Source organism: Micromys minutus (assembly GCF_963924665.1).
Source record: "Micromys minutus genome assembly, chromosome: 2".
NCBI classification, from domain to species: Eukaryota; Metazoa; Chordata; class Mammalia; order Rodentia; family Muridae; genus Micromys; species Micromys minutus.
Window position 1 is genome coordinate 92030377 of NC_137971.1, and position 19575 is coordinate 92049951.

At 35.6% G+C, this 19575-nt stretch overlaps 2 protein-coding genes and 1 pseudogene across 3 annotated transcripts; 1 reads left to right on the forward strand and 2 right to left on the reverse strand.

Moving 5' to 3' along the window:
• Window positions 1-3138: 3138 nt before the first annotated feature.
• Window positions 3139-4083, forward strand: LOC308417749 (olfactory receptor 52J3-like; the record flags this gene model as incomplete). The annotated part of the gene is made up of 1 exon (XM_080913061.1): window positions 3139-4083. One exon carries the CDS (start codon window positions 3139-3141, stop codon window positions 4081-4083), a length of 945 nt encoding a protein of 314 aa, XP_080769187.1.
• Window positions 4084-7816: 3733 nt separating this feature from the next.
• On the reverse strand, window positions 7817-8764 carry LOC308418069 (olfactory receptor 52A5-like; the record flags this gene model as incomplete). The annotated part of the gene is made up of 1 exon (XM_080913400.1): window positions 7817-8764. The coding sequence occupies one exon, from the start codon at window positions 8762-8764 to the stop codon at window positions 7817-7819; it is 948 nt and encodes a 315-aa protein (XP_080769526.1).
• A 7755-nt stretch (window positions 8765-16519) lies between these two features.
• On the reverse strand, window positions 16520-17470 carry LOC308417750 (olfactory receptor 52A1-like; annotated as a pseudogene). Its single transcript has one exon. The product of its transcript is annotated as an olfactory receptor 52A1-like (transcript).
• Window positions 17471-19575: the final 2105 nt, after the last annotated feature.

The window sequence follows — 19575 nt, forward strand, 5'->3', positions numbered from 1 at the left end:
ACCTTTACTCCCATTATTTTTCCAAATATAGTGATGCCAAATATGTTCTCTTTAAGGATATTATTAACCTAGAAATATTAAAGTATAAAAGTATCAAGATTTTCAAATACTTATGCTTAGGGAAACAGTTCAAGACTTTTCACTACCTTCATCACAGTCCTTTGTAACTAACAAATTATAATACAATGCTACTATATCCTATTTCAAATTAATAATGCATTGCAAAACAAAAAGAGTTGTAGTTTAGAACAAAACTTGTTTTAGGAATGATGCCGTGTGTATACCTGTGATATTTGCACAGGGATTAAGTTTGCCTTATGGGGCTTACAATATTTTTGACATAAAGAAGTTTTATTTGAACACTTAATTTCAAATAAAGCCAGGGAGATTATATGGGAAACTTTAGAGGGGATAAAGAAGATAAAAATAGTAAAAATTAAAGTATAATATGAAAAAATAAATTTAAAAAAAGATAAGATCAAGTCACATCAACTAGGATTTAGGTCTGAGATTCCAAACACCTTCATATTTTTACTATGCCAGTTTACCTCCCAGGAGACGTATCTATTATTAAGCACCATTGTGCCATTGACAAAATACAATTTTAATGTAAAATATTGATGTATGAATCAGTCAACTCACTATGTAAAAGTCCTACTGTAGAATTTGAGTACTAAGCTAATTATCACAATATATTGGACTCTTACATATTTAAAATGATTTAATTATATAAAAACATCTATTTATGTGTGTATACTAAGCCTAAACATATGTGTATGTTTTAATTGTCATTATAAATCTGGTGATATGCACATGCCATAAACTTAACAGTAAGTGGGTAAGGTGCAAGTGTGGGACTAAGCAAGGTATGTCTATAAAATCAGCACTCAGCAGGTTGAGGCAGAAGGGTCTTCAGTAGGAGAATGACCCAATTACCTGGTGAATCTGAGGCTAAGTTGGGCTGCAGAGACAGACCCTGTTTCCAAATAAAATCCAAAGGAAAACAACAGTAACAGGAATAAAAGCCAAGTCATTAGACTTACAACCAATTTGAAAACATATTAAGTACGTCAGAAGGTGGATGTAACTATAAATCACTAGTCATTCAAGAACATTTTCAACTACAGGGAGGATTTATGTTCCAATATTATTAACACCATATTTCAAAGTAAAGTAATTTTGAAATATATGCTTTAATTCTAAGCTTTTATTAGTATATCTTCTTTTCAGTAATATTTACTAAAATTATACATTTGAAATGTTCAGTAAGATTATGAAGCCTAACCCTTAAAAGCACAAAGTAATTCACTCTTGTGGAATATATTTCTCTTTTACAACATTATTTTTCTTAAAAGAGAGGGATACATGTACAGATTTTTAAGGGCATTTTGGCATAACACTAGATGAATATTTTTGTCAGTACTTAATTCTTTTAGAGGTTTGATAGCATGCATTGAAATCCCACTAGTTACCGTAAGCATAAAGTATATGTAGGACAGAATGTAACATGGAAACAGTTTTCTTGATGAGTATAGATTAAGCATAATATTTGAATACAAAAAATTGCCTCAAGGCTATATTCTTAGCTCTTGGGTTATTAATGGTTTAAGGTCCAGGTGTACCACAATCTGAGAGGGTGCTATACATTTATTTTTTTCCTAAGAAGGACTGAGGCTTTCATATTTTGGCCTTTGTTTTTCTTGATCTTCATATGTCCTGTGAGTTGTTTCTGGGGTGTTCAGATCTTTCTGGGGTTAGTATCCAATTATCAGAAACTGCATATTATGTCTGTTCTTTTGTGACTAGGTTACCTCACTCAGAATGATGTTCTCAAGATGCATCCATTTTCTTAGGAATTTCATATAGTCATTGTTTCTAATAGCTGAGTAGTATGCCATTGTGTAAATATACCACAATTTTTGTATCCATTCATCTACTGAAGGACATCTGGGTTCTTTATAGCTTCTGGCTATTATAAATAGGGCTGCTATGAACATTGTGGTGCATGTGTCCTTATTGTATGTTGGTGCATCTCTTGGGTACATCCCCAGAAGTGGAATAGCTGCGTCTTCAGGTAGGACTATGTCCAATTTTCTGAGGAACTGCCAGACTGATTTCCAGAGTGGTTGTACCAGTTTACAACCCCACCAACAGTGGAGAAGTGTTCCTCTTTCTCTACATCCTCACCAGCATCTGCTGTCATCTGAGGTTTTGCTCTTAGTCATTCTGACTGGTGTAAGCTGGAACCTCAGGAATTTTTAAAACTTACTACTATGTCTTTATTTTAAATTTTATTATGCATATATTGCTTCCATTTCAGCATTTTAACATACATTCACAACTTTCATTTAATAACAGAAATTTTTATATTTTCATAAAAATAAGTATGCAGTTCAAAATACTTAATAACTATAATAAGTTGCCATTTGGCTAAAACACTTATATTAATCCCCAAATACTACTCCCTACAGAAACACAACCAAACATTTCCACAGAAAATTAGTAAGCCCTCTTGACTCTTACCTACTTCCCAGTTGTGCTTGACTGAATTGTCTAGAGATGTTGAATTGTTTTCTGTTGAGGCATTTTGAGATTTCACTTTTGTCATCCCACACCTCCACTATTCCACCGAAGTGATCATCTTGCTTTCTATATAATTTTCCCACATAGTTCCAGGATTTTTTGTCAGAATGAATTATTCATAATGAATGTTCTCAGGGAAGAATCATAAAACACAGAGTTCAGTCCTCCAAACAAGACTAATACATAATTTTATTCAGCGTCCTTGGCTGGGGTAAACAGTTCAATGAGTGGTGTGTTCGTACATGTACACTCTGCCTGTAATATGGAATACATGTCCCGCTATATCCTACAGTAGGGTGGTCTTATTAGAAAATAGTGAGATTTGATTATTACACAATCAGAGCAACAGGAAAATGTAAATTATGGAATTAGCCCATGTTTAATGAGAACTTATTCTTGAGGAGGCTTCTTCTTCTTATCAGGTTGTTAGAATTTTCCATATTCCTACTCGAAGTAGTTCAAATGTTGTCTTGATCATCAATTTACTAATCATTACCATTATAAACTGCTGTCTTTGTCTCCTCAGGAACCAGACCTTGAAGAGCTCCTGTGATCATGCCCTCATGTAATAACTCCATTCCTCAGCCCTTGATATTCATCCTGGCTGGAATCCCAGGCCTCGAATCCTCCCATGGCTGGTTCTCTATATCCTTTTTCTTGATATTTGTAATAACCATTATAGGAAATGTCACCATTTTAAATATCATTTGGATAGAGAAGACTCTCCATGAGCCGATGTTTCTCCTTCTGGCTACACTATCAGTTGTGGACTTGTGCCTTGTTACAGTCACTGTACCTCGAATGCTAGGCATCTTCTGGATGAGTGCCAAAGAAATCAGCCTTGAAGCCTGCCTCACACAGATGTTTTTCATCCCTTCCTTCTATGTCATGGAATCAGGGATCCTCTTGGCCATGGCTTTTGATAGATTTGCAGCTATCTGGTACCCTTTGAGGTATACAACCATCCTTGATAGCAACATGCTTGTGAAGATGGCTCTGGCTATACTGTCAAGGGCAGTGGCAGTGGCCACCCCTGCACCTATCCTAACTAAAAGACTGGAACGATTCCAAACCCAGGTCATTAGTTATTCTTACTGTGCCTACATGGCTGTGGTGATGATTGCTTGTGGAGACATCTCCAACCACCTTGTCTATGGCCTCATGGTTATTGTAGCATCTGTGGGGATTGATCTACTTTTTATCACTCTGTCATACACGCTGATCCTTCGTGCAGTCTTTCATATTCCATCTTGGCAAGCCAGGAGCAAAGCTCTCAGCACATGTGGTTCCCATCTGTGTGTCATTGGTCTGTTTTATTCTCCAGTTGTCTTTTCTGTCTTATCCCAGATTTTAGGGTACCACATGGCTTCATACTTACAGATTATAATTGACAATTTGTACTTTCTCGTGCCTCCTATGATCAACCCCTTAATATATGCAGCCCGAACCAAACAGATGCGGGAAAGGGTCTTGCGGTTACTGAACTGTCAGAGAAACTGAGTTGATAGCTGTGATGAAAGGAAGACATAGAGGCATGAGGTTGGTGCTATATACAGCCAGAAGTTCAAGTAAGTTTTTTTTTTTTTTACCAGTTCAGGATTTTCATGAGAAAGGGAAGAAAGCACTAATTCAAGAAAATAACTGTGTCAGGTTGGAAATATAACTTGCATATATTTCTTCAATCTTGATGTATGAAAATTTAATAATTCCCAAGTGCTTGCTTATATATAATAAAATATGGATATTGTATTGTAACTTTTATTGTTTATATGATAAAGTAATATTGCATGAACTGAAAACATTTTCCAAATGGTGTAAGAGTGTGTTATCAACATGGTAATGCTATAATACTGTCTTTTCATTGTTGTGTTTCTCTCCTTAACCAACAGATAATCATAAAAAATATGAAAGAATTCTAATAAATTAGATATGTAAACTTATTAATGAACATATTAATAACTAATGACCTTTATTTCTCTGCTCAAATATCTTTATATTGTAAATAAAATGACCATATGGAGTATGTGATAAAATGCCTTTAGAAGTTCTAATCTCCACTGTTGGGCATTTCAGCTAATGTCACCTCTCATGTCCTGAAAGCCTCCCTCATATTTAGTGTCTGGAACATTCTAGTGGTTCTCCTCCTTCCAGACTCCATACTGTTGCATATTTCTAGTCATTCTCTGGCCCTCTGAGATTCTCTTCTGTCTGACCCCATACCTGATCCTGTCCACTTTTAATACATCTTCCTCTTCTCTCCCACCCAGGTTCTTCCTTTCCCCTTCCCCCATGATTATTTTGTTTCCTTTTCTAAATAGGATTGAAGCATCCACACTTGTGCTTTCCTTCCTGTTAAGCTTCATATAGTCTCTGAGTTGTATCATGGGCATTTTGAGCTTTTCGGCTAATATCTACTTGTTAGTGAGTACAGATGATGTATGTTCTTTAGCATCTGGGTTACCTCACTCAGGATAATATTTTCTAGTTCTATCCATCTGCCTGTAAATTTTTAATATTCTCATTTTTAATAACAAAGTTGTATTCCAAGGTGCAAATGTATCACATTTTCTGTATTCATTCTTCCATTGAGGGACTTCTTTGTTGTTTGCAGCTTCTGTCTGTTATAAAAACAAACAAACAAACAAAAACAATGCTATGACCATAATGGAACATATGTCCTTGTCCTTGTGATATGATAGAGTATCTTTTAGGTATATGCCCAGGAGTCTTCAGGTAGAACTATTTCCAATTTTCTGAGGAACCACCAGATTGATTTCCGAAGTGGTTGTACCAGTTTGAAATCCTACCAGTAATGGAGGAGTGCTCTACTTTCTCCAAATCCTCATCAGCAGCTGCTGTCACCTGAGTTTCTTTTCTTTTAAAAAAATAAAAAATAAATTGCAATATTGTATTTTGTCGACTGCATTTGTTTTTAATAATAAAGTTTTTTAAACTTCTTTTTTCTATTTTATCATAATCATTTTACTTGTTTATATTTCAAATGATATCCCCCTTCCCGGTTACCTTGCCAACAATCTCCCATACCATCACCTCTCATTTGCCTTTGTGAGGGTGCTCTTTCACCCATTCACCCACTCCTTCCTTACCCCTTTAGCATCCTCTTATGTTGGAGCATTAGTTATCTCTCCTCCCATTGATGTCAGATAAGGTCATCCCCTGACACATATGCTTCTGGAGTCCTGACAATCTCCATGTTATTCTTGATTGGTGGTTTAATCCCTGGGAGCTCTAGGTGGTCCTGTTAGTTGATTTTCTTCTTCTTATGGGATTTCAATCCTCTTCAACTCCTTCAGTCCTTCCCCTAGCTCTTCCATTGGGTTCCCTGGGCTCAGAGTTTAAGTATCGGCATCTGTATTGTTCAGTCACCTGACATTTTGATCTTAGCCATTCTTCATTGGTATAAGGTAGAATCTCAGGGATGCTTTGATTTGCATTTCCTTGATTACTAAGGATGTTGAACATTGTTTTTTGAAATTGTTTTAATAGTTTGCTGTAATTTTGTTCTCTGCTCCATTATTTTCTGTGATCTTCCAGGTCCCTTCCTTTTCATGTAGGCCTTCTGTTTGTTATTTGTTTTGTGCTGCCTTCTCCTGTTTACCAGACCAAATTTTGAGCCAGTTTCTCATTCTAGAACCATGATAATGACAGACACCTTCTTTTTCTTCTTTTTTGATTTTAAAGGAATTTTGGCATAACATTATATGAGTATATTTTTGTCAGTATGTGATTCTTTTAGAGGTTTGATGGCATGCATTGAAATCCCACTAGTTACCATAAGCATAAAGTACATGTAGGACAGAAAGTAACATGGAAACAGATTTCTTGGTGACTATAGATTAAGCATAATGATCTTTGAATACCCAAAATTACCATAAGGCTATATTCTTAGCTCTTGAATTATTAATGATTTAAGGTCCAGGTGTACCACACTCTGAGAGGGTGTTATACATTTATTTTTTTCCTAAGAAGGACTGAGCCTTTCATTTTTTGGCCTTTGTTTTTCTTGAGCTTCATATGGTCTGTGAGTTGTTTCTGAGGTATTCAGATCTTTCTGGGGTTAGTATCCAATTATCAGTGACTGCATATTATGTCTGTTCTTTTGTGACTGGAGAGTGAGGACTGACAAGGAGGCTAGACTCACAAAGGTAAAAGCAAAAGTAAGAGCTTTGGCTTCATAAATATAAGAATAGAAAATATAAAATGATATTAATATAATACAAATATAACATATTAATATAATAGAAAATATGATACGATATTTGCTCAGTTTAATAGAGTTCTCAAACTCTTCCTACTATCTCCAAATGAACATTTGGTAAAAAATAAGTTTAGTGTGAGTTTTAAAATGACACAGACAATGGCATTGACATCACTACTGGTCTTTCGGCTGTTGACATGGGTCAGTTGATTGCCTGTTTGTAATGCTTATTTATTTGAATGCATATTTATATATGGTGGATATTTTGTATTTGTGTATGTAAAACATTGTATCTGGCGATAGAGGTATTAGCAGATAATCTCATGCAACAGGATAGTTTGTGTGCTTTGATTCTACTGAATGCAGGGATGAAGCTGCTATTCATGATTAGAATTCTCAAGGGCTCCGGAGTCACACACCTGCACAGCTTCATGAATTTTAATGACATTCATTTTAAAACTGAATTAATACTATGATTAAAAATTTTATCATCTGATGTGAAGTTTGACATTCATATCTCACATTTAACATTATGTTCATACAACTCCCTTTAAAATCTAGATTAGTTGTTTCACCATGTATAGCCAATTATAATGCTTTAAACTCCTCATGCATTATATTATATTTGATCAACATTTTTGTCTCCCTGTAAAATCATAGAACACATATGCAAATGTCAGTATTTGCCATCAGGGGAAAAACAACCTACCTTCTCCTTTACAGAAAGCACAGCTACAGATGTTTGGAGAAAGAAAAAAATAGATATAAGAAAGCAAGAAAGAAAAATGGAGAATAAATCTTAGGTGAGGAATCAAGGAATATATGAGATACATTTGTATCTTTCACCTGTGTTTATTTCATGTTCAAACTGGTTTTGTCTTGAGAATATGGACTGACTGTTCATGAAGAAGAAATCACTCTATTGGAATATATTAATGAAAGTAGTCATGTATGATACAAGCAGTTTTAACTGCCAACTCTCTAATTTTCCTCTGACGCAGGTTTTAAGGTCCTTTACTGAGTATTAGACTTCAGAATAAAAATTTGCACAACCCATTTACGGATCTCCTTTGTCTTCACACCGTAGACAATAGGGTTGAGGGCAGGGGGCAGAAGCAGATAGACCGTAGACAGTAAGATGTGGACGTACGGTGATACATGACCAAATCGGTGACTGAAAAAGGAAAAAAAGGCAAGGATATAAAACTCCAAGAAGACGACAATATGAGCCGTACAAGTGTTGAATGCTTTGCTCCGTGCCTCTTTGTGAGGGAGCCGAAACACAGCTCTGAATATCAAAATGTAGGAGATAAAAACGAATATCATGTCAAAGCCTAGAATTGCGAAAGCCACAAAGAGCCCATATGATTTATTAATACGGACATCTTCTGCTGACAGTTTGACGACAGCCATGTGCTCACAGTAAGAATGAACGACCATGACAGAGCGGAACCGGTGCAGTCGCTTGAGGAGAACAGGTAAAATCCCAACGAGTACAGTTGCCCGGACCGCAACAATCAGAACAATTCGAAGTAAAAATAAAGGTGTAAGGATAGACGTGTGCCTCAGAGGATCGCAGATGGCGACATACCGGTCAAAGGCCATGGCCAGCAGAATGCCAGATTCCATTCCTTGCAAGGCATGGATGAAGAATAGCTGGGTGAGGCAAGCATCAAAAGCCATGGAACACGAACCAAACCAGAAGATGGCCAGCATCTTAGGAGCAATGGCTAAGCAGAGACCAAGGTCAGTAGCTGCCAGTACTGCCAAGAAAATGTACATGGGTTGGTGTAGACTACGTTCTGTGGGGATAATGATTAGCAGGAAGAGGTTTCCCAGCAAAGCCACAAGACATACGACAAAGAAGGGAAATCCAATCCAAAACTGCTCATGCTCCAGTCCAGGGATTCCAATCAGAATCACCGTCCGTGGGTTCAGATATGAAAAGTTGGTATAGCCCATGAAGCTGATGAATGCTCTACTCAACCCTGATACTGACACCTAATCAGAGAAAACTGAAGAATGTGAAGGAGGAGAACACTCAAATTTCCTCTTGGAATCTTATACATATGGATGAAGTATGACCATGTGGCTTTAAATCTTTGAGCATCAGCTAAGTTTTATAAGAATGTGATTCTTTGATATTCTTTTGAAAATCCAGTGTACCTTTCAGATAATGAAGATATATTCATCTTCTATAGATTATATAAGTGAAAATGTATGGCCTGATTGCATTGGTTCTGTGAGTTTCTGGACTCACCCAGCTGGCCTTAAAGAAAGCAAAATGTGTCTTCTCCCATATCCATCTCTAAACTCTGCATTCCTTTCAGATCATATTAAACTTCACTGTTACAAAGATCATCCATGTAGCATGAAGATGATGGTGTTGGTGATGGTGGAGATGATGTACTAAGAAATCTCAGAAGACAGTGGAGATTAAAACAGAGATGTCAGTGAAGCAAAAAGCTAAGAAAGGACAGTCTTAAACCTGGAATATTATATAGCTTCTAGTTAAATGTGATTAAACATGCTTATTGTACTAATGTACCTCAATCCAGCGAAGCAGCAGGCGACTCAGGTTTATAGTGGAAATCAATACAACTTATTTTATTGTTCCTAGTGGACATTAAAATAAATCCTAGCATAACTGAGCTTTTTCTGCACAAGAATGGCTTATGTTTCTCTTTTTAAAATATTTGATAATTCTCTCTCTCCCTCTCTCTCTCTCTCTCTCTCTCTCTCTCTCTCTCTCTCTCTCTCTCTCTCTCTCTTTCAGAATTAAGACTTAAACCCCACAAATCTACTCTTTTGTCTTTTGATTTTTTTTCATGAGTAACTCTATGAACATGAAGTAGTATGTGATTTTTGTTTACTTTCTCTAATATTAATCATACATAAATATAATTACTTAACAGGGGGGATAATATTAAAGGCTTCCATGTTAAAGCTATATTAAAAGAATATATACTTAATCGTCCTTAGCACAGTAATACATATAAAGATATGAACTGAATTTCTTTAATGTTACATAATATAAAATATTTAAGTAGTTGATGAAAAGTAGAAATCTTTCTGCATGAACTCCTCTAACCACAAATGCTATGAGAATATGACCAAAAACTAGAAATATTGGTTAAAATATTGGGAAAATTTGCACAACAAAGTTATTTAGATGTCTATTTGAAATCACCTTGTCAGCAGAACTGGAAATTTACTAAAATGTAATGGCACACAAAACTGCAAATGTTTATAAATAAGGCACAAGTTGTGGCAAAATGTAAAGGAGTTACACAAAGAAATTTTATGTGAGATAAATCATTTAAGTGCTGATTGATGATCTAAGGACACATGACAAAATTAGTTTTGGTTTCATCATGACAGATAGTAATTCAGGGATCACATTCAACAGATAAAGTGCAAAGACTATGTCTCACAGTTAAAAATGCAGAAATCACATTCAGCTTCTTCTATTCAGTATGAGCATACAATTATATAATATTAGTTTTGAATAAGTACTTATATTTTCTTTGTGTCAGTAAAGCATTTGTTTTGAGCAATATGAATTTCCCTGATAATCTCAGTTTCAGGGATGAGATGTGAGCTGTAACCGCTCAGAAAGCAGGACTAGATAATGAACTAAGAAAAGTGGGGTTCCTCTGTTTTTGACTCTCACTCCCCATGTTTCCAGTTGTTCTGCTCAAAGTATACACCTGTTTGTACACTCACACACAGCACACACACACACACACACACATGGAGGAGAGAGAGACCACACACACAAATTTCCTGAAGTGCAAACTATCTCTTTGCATTTAAAAATTTTAATATGCTAATACTGGGCAAAATCTGACTGAATTGAGACTTTGATAATCTTATTCTCACCTTGTTCTTGCTACTAGTCAATGTCTTCCTCACATTACGTCTTTCTCACATGCAACTAAAACAATGATGCGAAAATCACCTTCTATTTCTTCCATCCCTAAAGGTGTTTCTATATTTATATGTGAGTCTGATCAATGTTACAGACTATTAAAAAAAAATATCCTCTGTCCAAGAAAGGAAACTGATTCATGCTACTCCAATATCCATTATTAAGACACTTAAGATGAGATCATCTGATATTCTTTTTTGTTTGTTTGTTTCTTTGGTGTGTGTTTTTTTTTTTCTTTTAAAAATTGCTGCAAGCAGAAATACTTAGCAATATGGAGGTCTTAATACATGGAGAAGAAACTCACCCAGATAGAAAAACAACCAGCTTAAATAGCAGCCAGCCTAATAAATTTTCTCTGCTGCTGTTTGGATCTGGGAAGGAATTAATAGCTTGCCACATTGCATCATCTGAATATGGCCTCTTCTTTTTCTGGATTCTCTTAGAACTGAGCTGATCCCAGGAGGGTGTTTTGACTTGTTCCCTGGAGGAAGGCCAGCACATTTCTAATATTCATCTCTAGTTAATAGAGGAAAATTTAGCATTACTTGATGTTGCACATTCTGAATCTATCTTGTGGAAATCTGTTTCTAAATTACAAGAGTTTTTAAAGAGGTCAGGGCTATAACCTGATAGACTTGAAGTGATTTGGAATTTGGAATAAATGAACAGAAAAACATAGGGAACATGTAGAAAAATAAAACATTCATTATGGTTTTTTCCCAACCTGTGACCTATGGGCAATTTAAAAATATTGTTATATTTATAATATTATAACATTATATCCTCCTTATCATGGAGGATATAATGGTTCCTGCAATCCTTCTTCCCACTCTTTATGGTTTTTCCTGAGCTCTACTAAATGTTTGGTTTTGAGTCTCTTATCTGTTCCATTAACTGCAGGAGAAAGCCTCTCTGATGAAGATTGTTTTAGCCACCAATCTATAACTATATCATAATATAATTAAGAATTATTTCGTGATTTGTTTGAATGTGTTTTTTTGTTTGTTCATTTGTTTGTCTGTCATTTTTAGTTCTACCTCGGGTTTCTGGGTCATCCAAATTTCAGTTCCTGGCTAGCCAAGCAGGCTCAGTCATGGGCTCACTCTAATGTATTCTAAACCAAGTTGTACCATGCATTGGTTGATTATTCCAGCAAGCTCGGAGACATCATTGCCTCCAGCACATCTTGTAGACAGGACAGGTAGTGTGTAGAAGGCTATGTGGCTGGGTTCATGTCCCAGTCCGACCACTGGGAGCCTTGATTGGTTAGCAAAGATGGTCAGTTTAGTTTCCTTATTATCCATTACTAGTAGTCCTCACTAAGGTCATCCTCATAGGTTCCAGAAAGTTTCCAATGCACTAGTTGTTCACATAGCCTCCTAAACACATCCCATTGCCATATTCTAGTAGTCTTTCCCAGGATTCTCTTCATTCCTTCCTCTCCTCCCCCTACACACCTGATCCCTTATGTTCTCCTCTCTACCCTACCCCAGTTTACTCACAAATCTATTCTAGTTCCCCTATCCACGGAGATCCATATGACGCCCTTAGAGCATTTCTTATGACTTGGCCTCTCTCTGAGTGTCTAGACTATAGTATGATTATCTTTAACAGCTAATACCCACTTATAAGTGGATGCATATCATGGTTGTCTTTCTGAGACTGGGTTGCCTTTTCAGGATGATTTTTTTCTAGTTCCACTCATTTGCCTACAAATTCCAGGATATTATTTTTTTTTTCTAACAGTGGAATAATTCTTGATGGTGTAAACATACCACATCTTCTTTATTTATTCTTCTGTAGAGGGACATCTAGGTTGTTTCCAGTTTAGCTATTATGAATAAAGCTGCTATGAACATAGCTGAGCAAATATTTTAGTGGTAGAATGCATGGTCTCTTAGGTATATGTCCAAGAGTGGTATAACTTGGTCTTAAAGAAGATTTTAGATTTTTTAAGGAACTGCCATATAGGTTTTCATAGCATTAGAACAAATTTGCATTCTGACAGGCAATAAAGAAGGGTTTATCTCTCCTAGTTTTTTTTTACTTTTGGGCCATTCTGACAGGTATAAATGAAAAATCAAAGTATTTTTGATTTGCTTTTCCCTGCTCTTGAACAGTTGTTTAACTGTTCTAAGCCATTGAAATTCCTGTTTGAAAATTCTCTGATTAGATCTCTATTACATTTTATAACTTGGTTTGGTTTGCCAATGTCTAGTTTCTTGATTTGTTTATATAGCCCTTTGACAAATTTGGTAAAAATATTTTCTCATTCTGTAGGCTGCTATTTTGTCCTATTGATAACGTCACTTAAAGTAAACTGTTTCAATTTCAAGAGGCCTCATTTATTAATTGTGAAACTTAGTGCTGGTCTTCGTGCTGGTGTTCTGTTTAGGAAGTTTTCTAATAACCCAATGCACTCAAGTATATTCAGCATTTTATCTTCTATAGTGTTCACTATGTCTGGTTGTATGTGGAGGTTTATGCTAAATATAAACTGAATAAGTTTTGTGCAGGATAAAAGGTATAGATCTATTTGTATTCTTCTACATAGAGAAGTCCAAGTAAACCACCAACAAGATTATTTCTTCTTTCTGTTGTGTATTTCTAGCTACTTTATCAAAAAACAAGTATTTATAAGTGTATGGATTTATCTCTGGGTCTCAAGTTTGATTTCATTGATCAAACTGTGTGCTTCTGTGGCACTTCATGTGATATGGATTTTATTACTACAGCTTTGTAGTAATATCTTGAAATCAGGATAGCAATACCTCCAGAAGTTCTTCATTACTCAGGATTGTTTTAACTGTCCGGTTTGTTTTCTTTTGTTTTGTTTTCTATGTAAAATTGAGTATTGTGCTTTCCAGGTATGTAAAATATTGTACTGGAATTTTTATGAGCATTGAATTGACTCCATAGATTGATTTTTATAGAATGGCCATTTACTATGCTAATTCTACTAATCCATTTTCTGATATCTGCAATTTCTTTCTTCAGTGACTTCAAGTTGTTGTTTTTTTTTTTTTTTTTTGTTTTTTGTTTTGTTTTGTTTTCTTTTTCATATAAGTCTTTCAAATTCCTGGTAAGAGTTATCCCCAAAATATTTTATATTATTTGTGAAGGATATAGTCTTCATGATTTCTCTAACAATCTTTCTGTTATTTATGTATAGAAGATATACTCATTTTTGGAATTTGGTAGGTTGTTTTTGTTTTCTTTGCTTTTTGGTTAATCATGTTTCCAGACAACTTCAAAAAATGTTTATCAGTTATAGGATATTCTAGGTAGAATTTTTGTTGTCATTTTTGCATACAATGATATAATGTGCTAATAATGATACTTTGACTTTAATGATATTGCCCTGATCTTATTCAGTTGTCTTTTTTTTGTTTTCAATTATTTAATTAATTTATTTATTTGTTTTAATTTACCAACTTTATTTTAAAAAACAAAGATAAATGTACAGATTTTAAGCATTTTTGCATAAAAGTATAAAAATACATTTTTGTCAGTACTTGGTTTTGTAAAGGTTTCATAGTGTGCATTAAGATCTTACTATTTACAATGAGCATAAAGTACATGTAAAACAAGATGTAACCTGGAATTATTCAAAGTTTTCTTGGTGTCTAAAGATTAAGCAAAATAGTTTTTCATTTAATTTTTTTCTTGAACTTTATATAGTCTGTGAGTTGTTTCTGGGATGTTCTGAGCTCTCTAGGGTTAGTATCCAATTATCAGTGACTGCATATTATGTCTGTTCTTTTGTGACTAGGTTATCTCACTCAGGATGGTATTCTTTAGATGCATCTATTTTCTTAAAAATTTTATAAAGTCATTTCTGAAAGCTGAGTAGTACTCTATTGTGTAAATACACCACAATTTTTGTATGCATTCATCTACTGATGAACATCTGAGTTCTTTCAAGATTCTGGCTATTATAAATAGGGCTACTATAAGCATTGTGGTACATGTGTCTTTGTTGTATGTTGGAGCTTCTCTGGAGTATATGCCCAGAAGTGGAATAACCTGGTTTTCGGGTAGTCCTATGTCAAATTTTCTGAGAAATCGCCAGACTGATTTCCAGAGTGGTTGTACCAGTTTCCATCCCCACCAACAGTGGAGCAGTTTTCGTCTTTCTCTGCATCCTTGCCAGCATCTGCTGTCATTTGAATTTTTGATCTTAGCCATTCTGATTGGTGTGAGGTGGAATTTCTGGGTTGTTTTGATTAGCATTTCCCTGATGGCTAATTATGTGGAGCACTTCCTTAGATGCTTCTCAGCCATTTGATATTCCGCAATTGAGAACTTTTTGTTTAGCTCTGTACCCCATTTTTAATAGGGTTGTTTGATTCTCTGGTGTCTAGCTTCTTGAGTTCTTTGTATATCTTGGATATTAGGCCTCTATCTGATGACGGGTTGGTGAAGATCTTTTCCCAATCTGTTGGCTGCTGTTTGATTTCTTTACAGTGAATGAGTGGGTAAAGGAGCACCTTCATAGAGGCAAAGGGGAGGGAGATAGGAAGGATGGAGGCTTGCAAAGGGATAACGGGAAAGGGGGGGGGCATCATATAAAATGTAAACAAATAAAATGAATAATAAAAAAATTAGGTGTTTTTATTAAAGGGATTTAGAGCTATTATTAATTACTTTCATTCTTTGAGAACTTCATATATGTATATAATGCATTCTGATTACTCTAATTCATCTTTTGTCATCTGCTGAAAACAGATCGATTTCCTAACAACACATTCCCTACATTTGTGCCTTTTTATTTTATTTGTGATGTACTGAGGTTTTCAAAAGCAATGGGTTTATAACTAACCACTATAACTTGGTGGACTCACCTGGAGTACATATGTGGTAACAATGACTCCCTCACCCAGAATCTGTAAATAGACAACAGATAAACAGGAAGGTATAGCAGCCTATGTTTTCCTCTCCCATTGATGACAGACAGACTTGTGTCAGCTCAGTGCAGGTCAACACAGCAGCTTTGAGTTAATAATTGAAATGCCTGTGCCATTTCCAAAGATGGTATTTTCTACCATTTCTAACATTTTCTCTTATATTTTTTCACTCCCTCTTCCTTGATACCTTATCTCCTGTGTCTTACAGAGGTAACAAAAAAATGTTTTCTTTAGGAATGAGCCCTCAAGCTTCACCTATTCTGGGCTGTGAGCACCCATGTATCTTGTGATACACTATCTATCATTACAAAAAAAATGTTTCTATGATGAATACTGAAAAAAGCAAATGTGTGTGTTTGTGTTTTGAAACATTTAGATGTCATTTTGATACTGACCTGATTTAGAAAGACAGCTGTAATAACATGCCAAAAATTAAAATTTTTATTGGGTTAATTGTACTAGGCATATATGGTCATATATAGAATAGGACAAGAATCCCCTTCAGGAACAGAATTAAACCTTATATCTTCTATGATGTGCATTAAGTATATTTACATTACTGATTTTGTTGCAACATGTTTATTCAAATTGTTACATAGTCATGTAATAATATATGTACAATACAGGTTATAACCACATTTTTTTCATGTCAGTAGTTTATTTTGAACTGGAGAGATGTTTTTGTTTCTCTATATTTTTATCTATTAATTCCTAATTTGAATTTTAGTAATTTCTATAATTGTGAAATTGAATCCTTTCATGTACCATGAGGAATTTATGAGACCCCTATAGTGAGCACAGAGGACAAATTTTACCCATATCTACAAGGTAACAGTCTTTTCTGTAAAGCAGTATATGTATAGCAGAAAATTATTAACATCAACGATCTAGAAGAAATATCTGTGCCACCCGTTTTCGAATGACATTGTTTTTCACTCCATAGACAATAGGGTTGAGAGCAGGAGGCAAGAGGAGGTAGATTGTTGACAGAAGAATGTGAGTGGAGGGAACAACACGTCCAAGACGGTGACTAAAAAAGGAGAAAAAGGCAAGAATATAAAACTCTAGAAAAACAAAAATATGAGCTGTGCAGGTGTTAAAGGCTTTGAGCCTTGCCTCCTTCTGTTGGAGATGAAAAATGGCCTGGAAAATCAGGGCATATGATATGAGGATAAAAACCATGTCAAATCCCAGAATGCTAAACCCCACAAAGAGACCACATATCTTATTGACCCGCACATCATCTGCTGCCAGCTTCACCACAGCCATGTGTTCACAGTAAGAGTGGTCAATTTGGATAGATTGAAAATGGTGCAGTCTTTTTATTAGAATAGGTAACAGGCCTACAAGCACTACTGCTCGAATCACCACCACTACTATCATCCAACCTAGAATTGAAGGTGTAAGGATAGATGTGTGCCTCAGAGGGTCACAGATGGCAATGTAGCGATCAAAAGCCATTGCCAAGAGTATGCCAGACTCCATGCCCTGCAGCGTATGGATGAAAAACAGCTGGGCTAGGCAGGCATCAAAGGCCATGGAATAAGCCCTGAACCAAAATATGGCCAACATTTTGGGAGCAATGGCTGCACAAAGTCCTATGTCTGTAGCTGCCAGCACAGCCAGAAAGATGTACATGGGCTGGTGCAAGCTACGCTCAGCAGGGATGATGATCAGTAAAATGATATTTCCCAAAAGAGCCACCAGACACACTGTAAAGAATAGAAATCCAATCCAAAACTGCACATGCTATAGTCCAGGAATTCCAATCAATATTACAGTTCCAGGGTTCAGATATGTCACATTGTTGGGCTTCATGGAACTCAGCATTCTGTCTTCTTGCCACTGAGCATGATACCTGTTGGGAAAATGTAGGAGAGAGGTGATAATATCTAAGTCTTTATTTGAGCTCACTCTGTCAGACTAGCATTCAGTTTCAGTGTATTTTTAGTAAAGATCATGGTCTTTAGTTTTTCAGTTATTCATTAAAGCTCATTGATGCTTGTAATGGTAGCAGAGGCAAAGGCTCACTGTCATCTATTCTCAGAAGAAACTTTGGAAGGATTTTTAATCACCCTAGAATTAGTCTTTAGTTCAAGATATTTGACTGCTTATTGCTTGTATTTTTGGTGGCTATGGTTATAAAATGCAATTGTAGAATGAAATGTTCCTTTAAAATAAGAATTTTATTGTTCTTCTTTAGAACTTTAGAAAGTGAATAAAACATCTCCTATTGAGCCATTTTCAATAATAGTCAGGTCTTATGGAGAATAAAGAACCAGGTACACCTCACAGTCTCTATATGTGAATTTTGAGTAATTATTAGCAACTTCAATTGCATTTAGTGAATTGGCTGTGGATGATTTTGCTTTTCCCCAATATTAGGTTCGGCTACCTTTTGTTGACAAGAGACATTCTCCATGAGGATCTTGTAAGAACAAGTATGTTAGATGTAAGAACTGTGTCTATACAAGCCCTTCCTCTTTTGACAATTGAAGTATCTGCCAAATATCAGGAAGATTTCCAAGGTAGTTCTTCCAAATAAGGATAATATCTAATTCTATTCTGTAAAATGATTTATTTTTAAGAACCTAGATATGGATCACCTGTGATCAGAGACTTGATATATATAAAAAATTGCCACACATGTTATATATTTTACTGTCACAAATATATGAATATCATTGAAACTTTTTATAGTGTCCAATGAAAGTCATGCACCAATACAGAATTAGGGGGTTCACTGCAGCAAAGTGCTTCGGGGTTAGTGTGGACCTTGGTCCTGAATAATATAGTCTCAAGCCCCAGTGGAGGTAGGTCAGCCCACTGCTCTCTAAAGAAAAGCATGAATCAGAAGATTTAGATCAATGTGTACAGCTCTTACCCTCTTGCTCTCCCACCCTTACTCCTCCTCTCCTCCTTCCCTTCCCCACTCTCTCTCCACTTGCTCATGGCCTCTACTCCTCTACTTCTCTACCCTCCTCTTTCCTCTCTCTGCCTCTACTACCCTCTTAACTCTCCCCATGACCTGAATAAACTCAATTCTGTACTGTAAAAAAAGATAAGAAGATTCAGATCAATGTGTACAATAATCATATGATCATAGGTATTTTCATTTTAATTTATGAAATTTATAAAGGAAAAAAATACTAAAGCTCAGAGAACACATTGCAGCTCACCTCACACAATAATAATGGGAGACTTCAACACTGTACTCTCATCATTGGACAGATAGAAGAACAAAACCTAAGGAGAGACACAGGGAAACTAACAGAAGTTATCAACCACATGGAATTAACAGAAATCTATAGAACATTTCATCTTATATCAAAAGAACATAGCTTCTTCTCAGCATCTCATGGTACTGTGTCCAAAATTGACCATATGAAACAGGCTTCAACAGATACAAGATAATTGAAATACTCCCATGTATCCTACCAGATCACCATGGATTAAAACTGGTCTTCAATGACAGAAATGACAGAAAGGCAACATAGGCATGGAAGCTAAACAATGCTCTACTCAATAATAGCTTGGTAAAAAAAATGAAACGAAGAAAGAAATTAAAAACTCTTTAGAATTTAATGGATAAAACTTGAAGTTATCATCCTTAGTGAGGTAACCCAGTCACAAAAGAACAAACATGGTATGTACTCACTTATAAGTAGATACTAGCCCAAAAAGCTTGGAGTACCCAAGAAACCATCCACAGAACTTAGGAAGCTCAAAGAGAAGAAAGGGCAGAAAGTGGATGCCTTAGTCTTTCTTAGAAGAAAGAACTAAACATTCATGGGAGAAAATAAAGGGACAAATAGAGGAGCATGGATTGAAGAAAATATTATCTAGAGACTGCCTCACCTGGGGATACACCCATATGCACCCAATAAACCCAAGGAATATTACTGATGCCAAGTAGTGCTTACTGAAAAGAACCT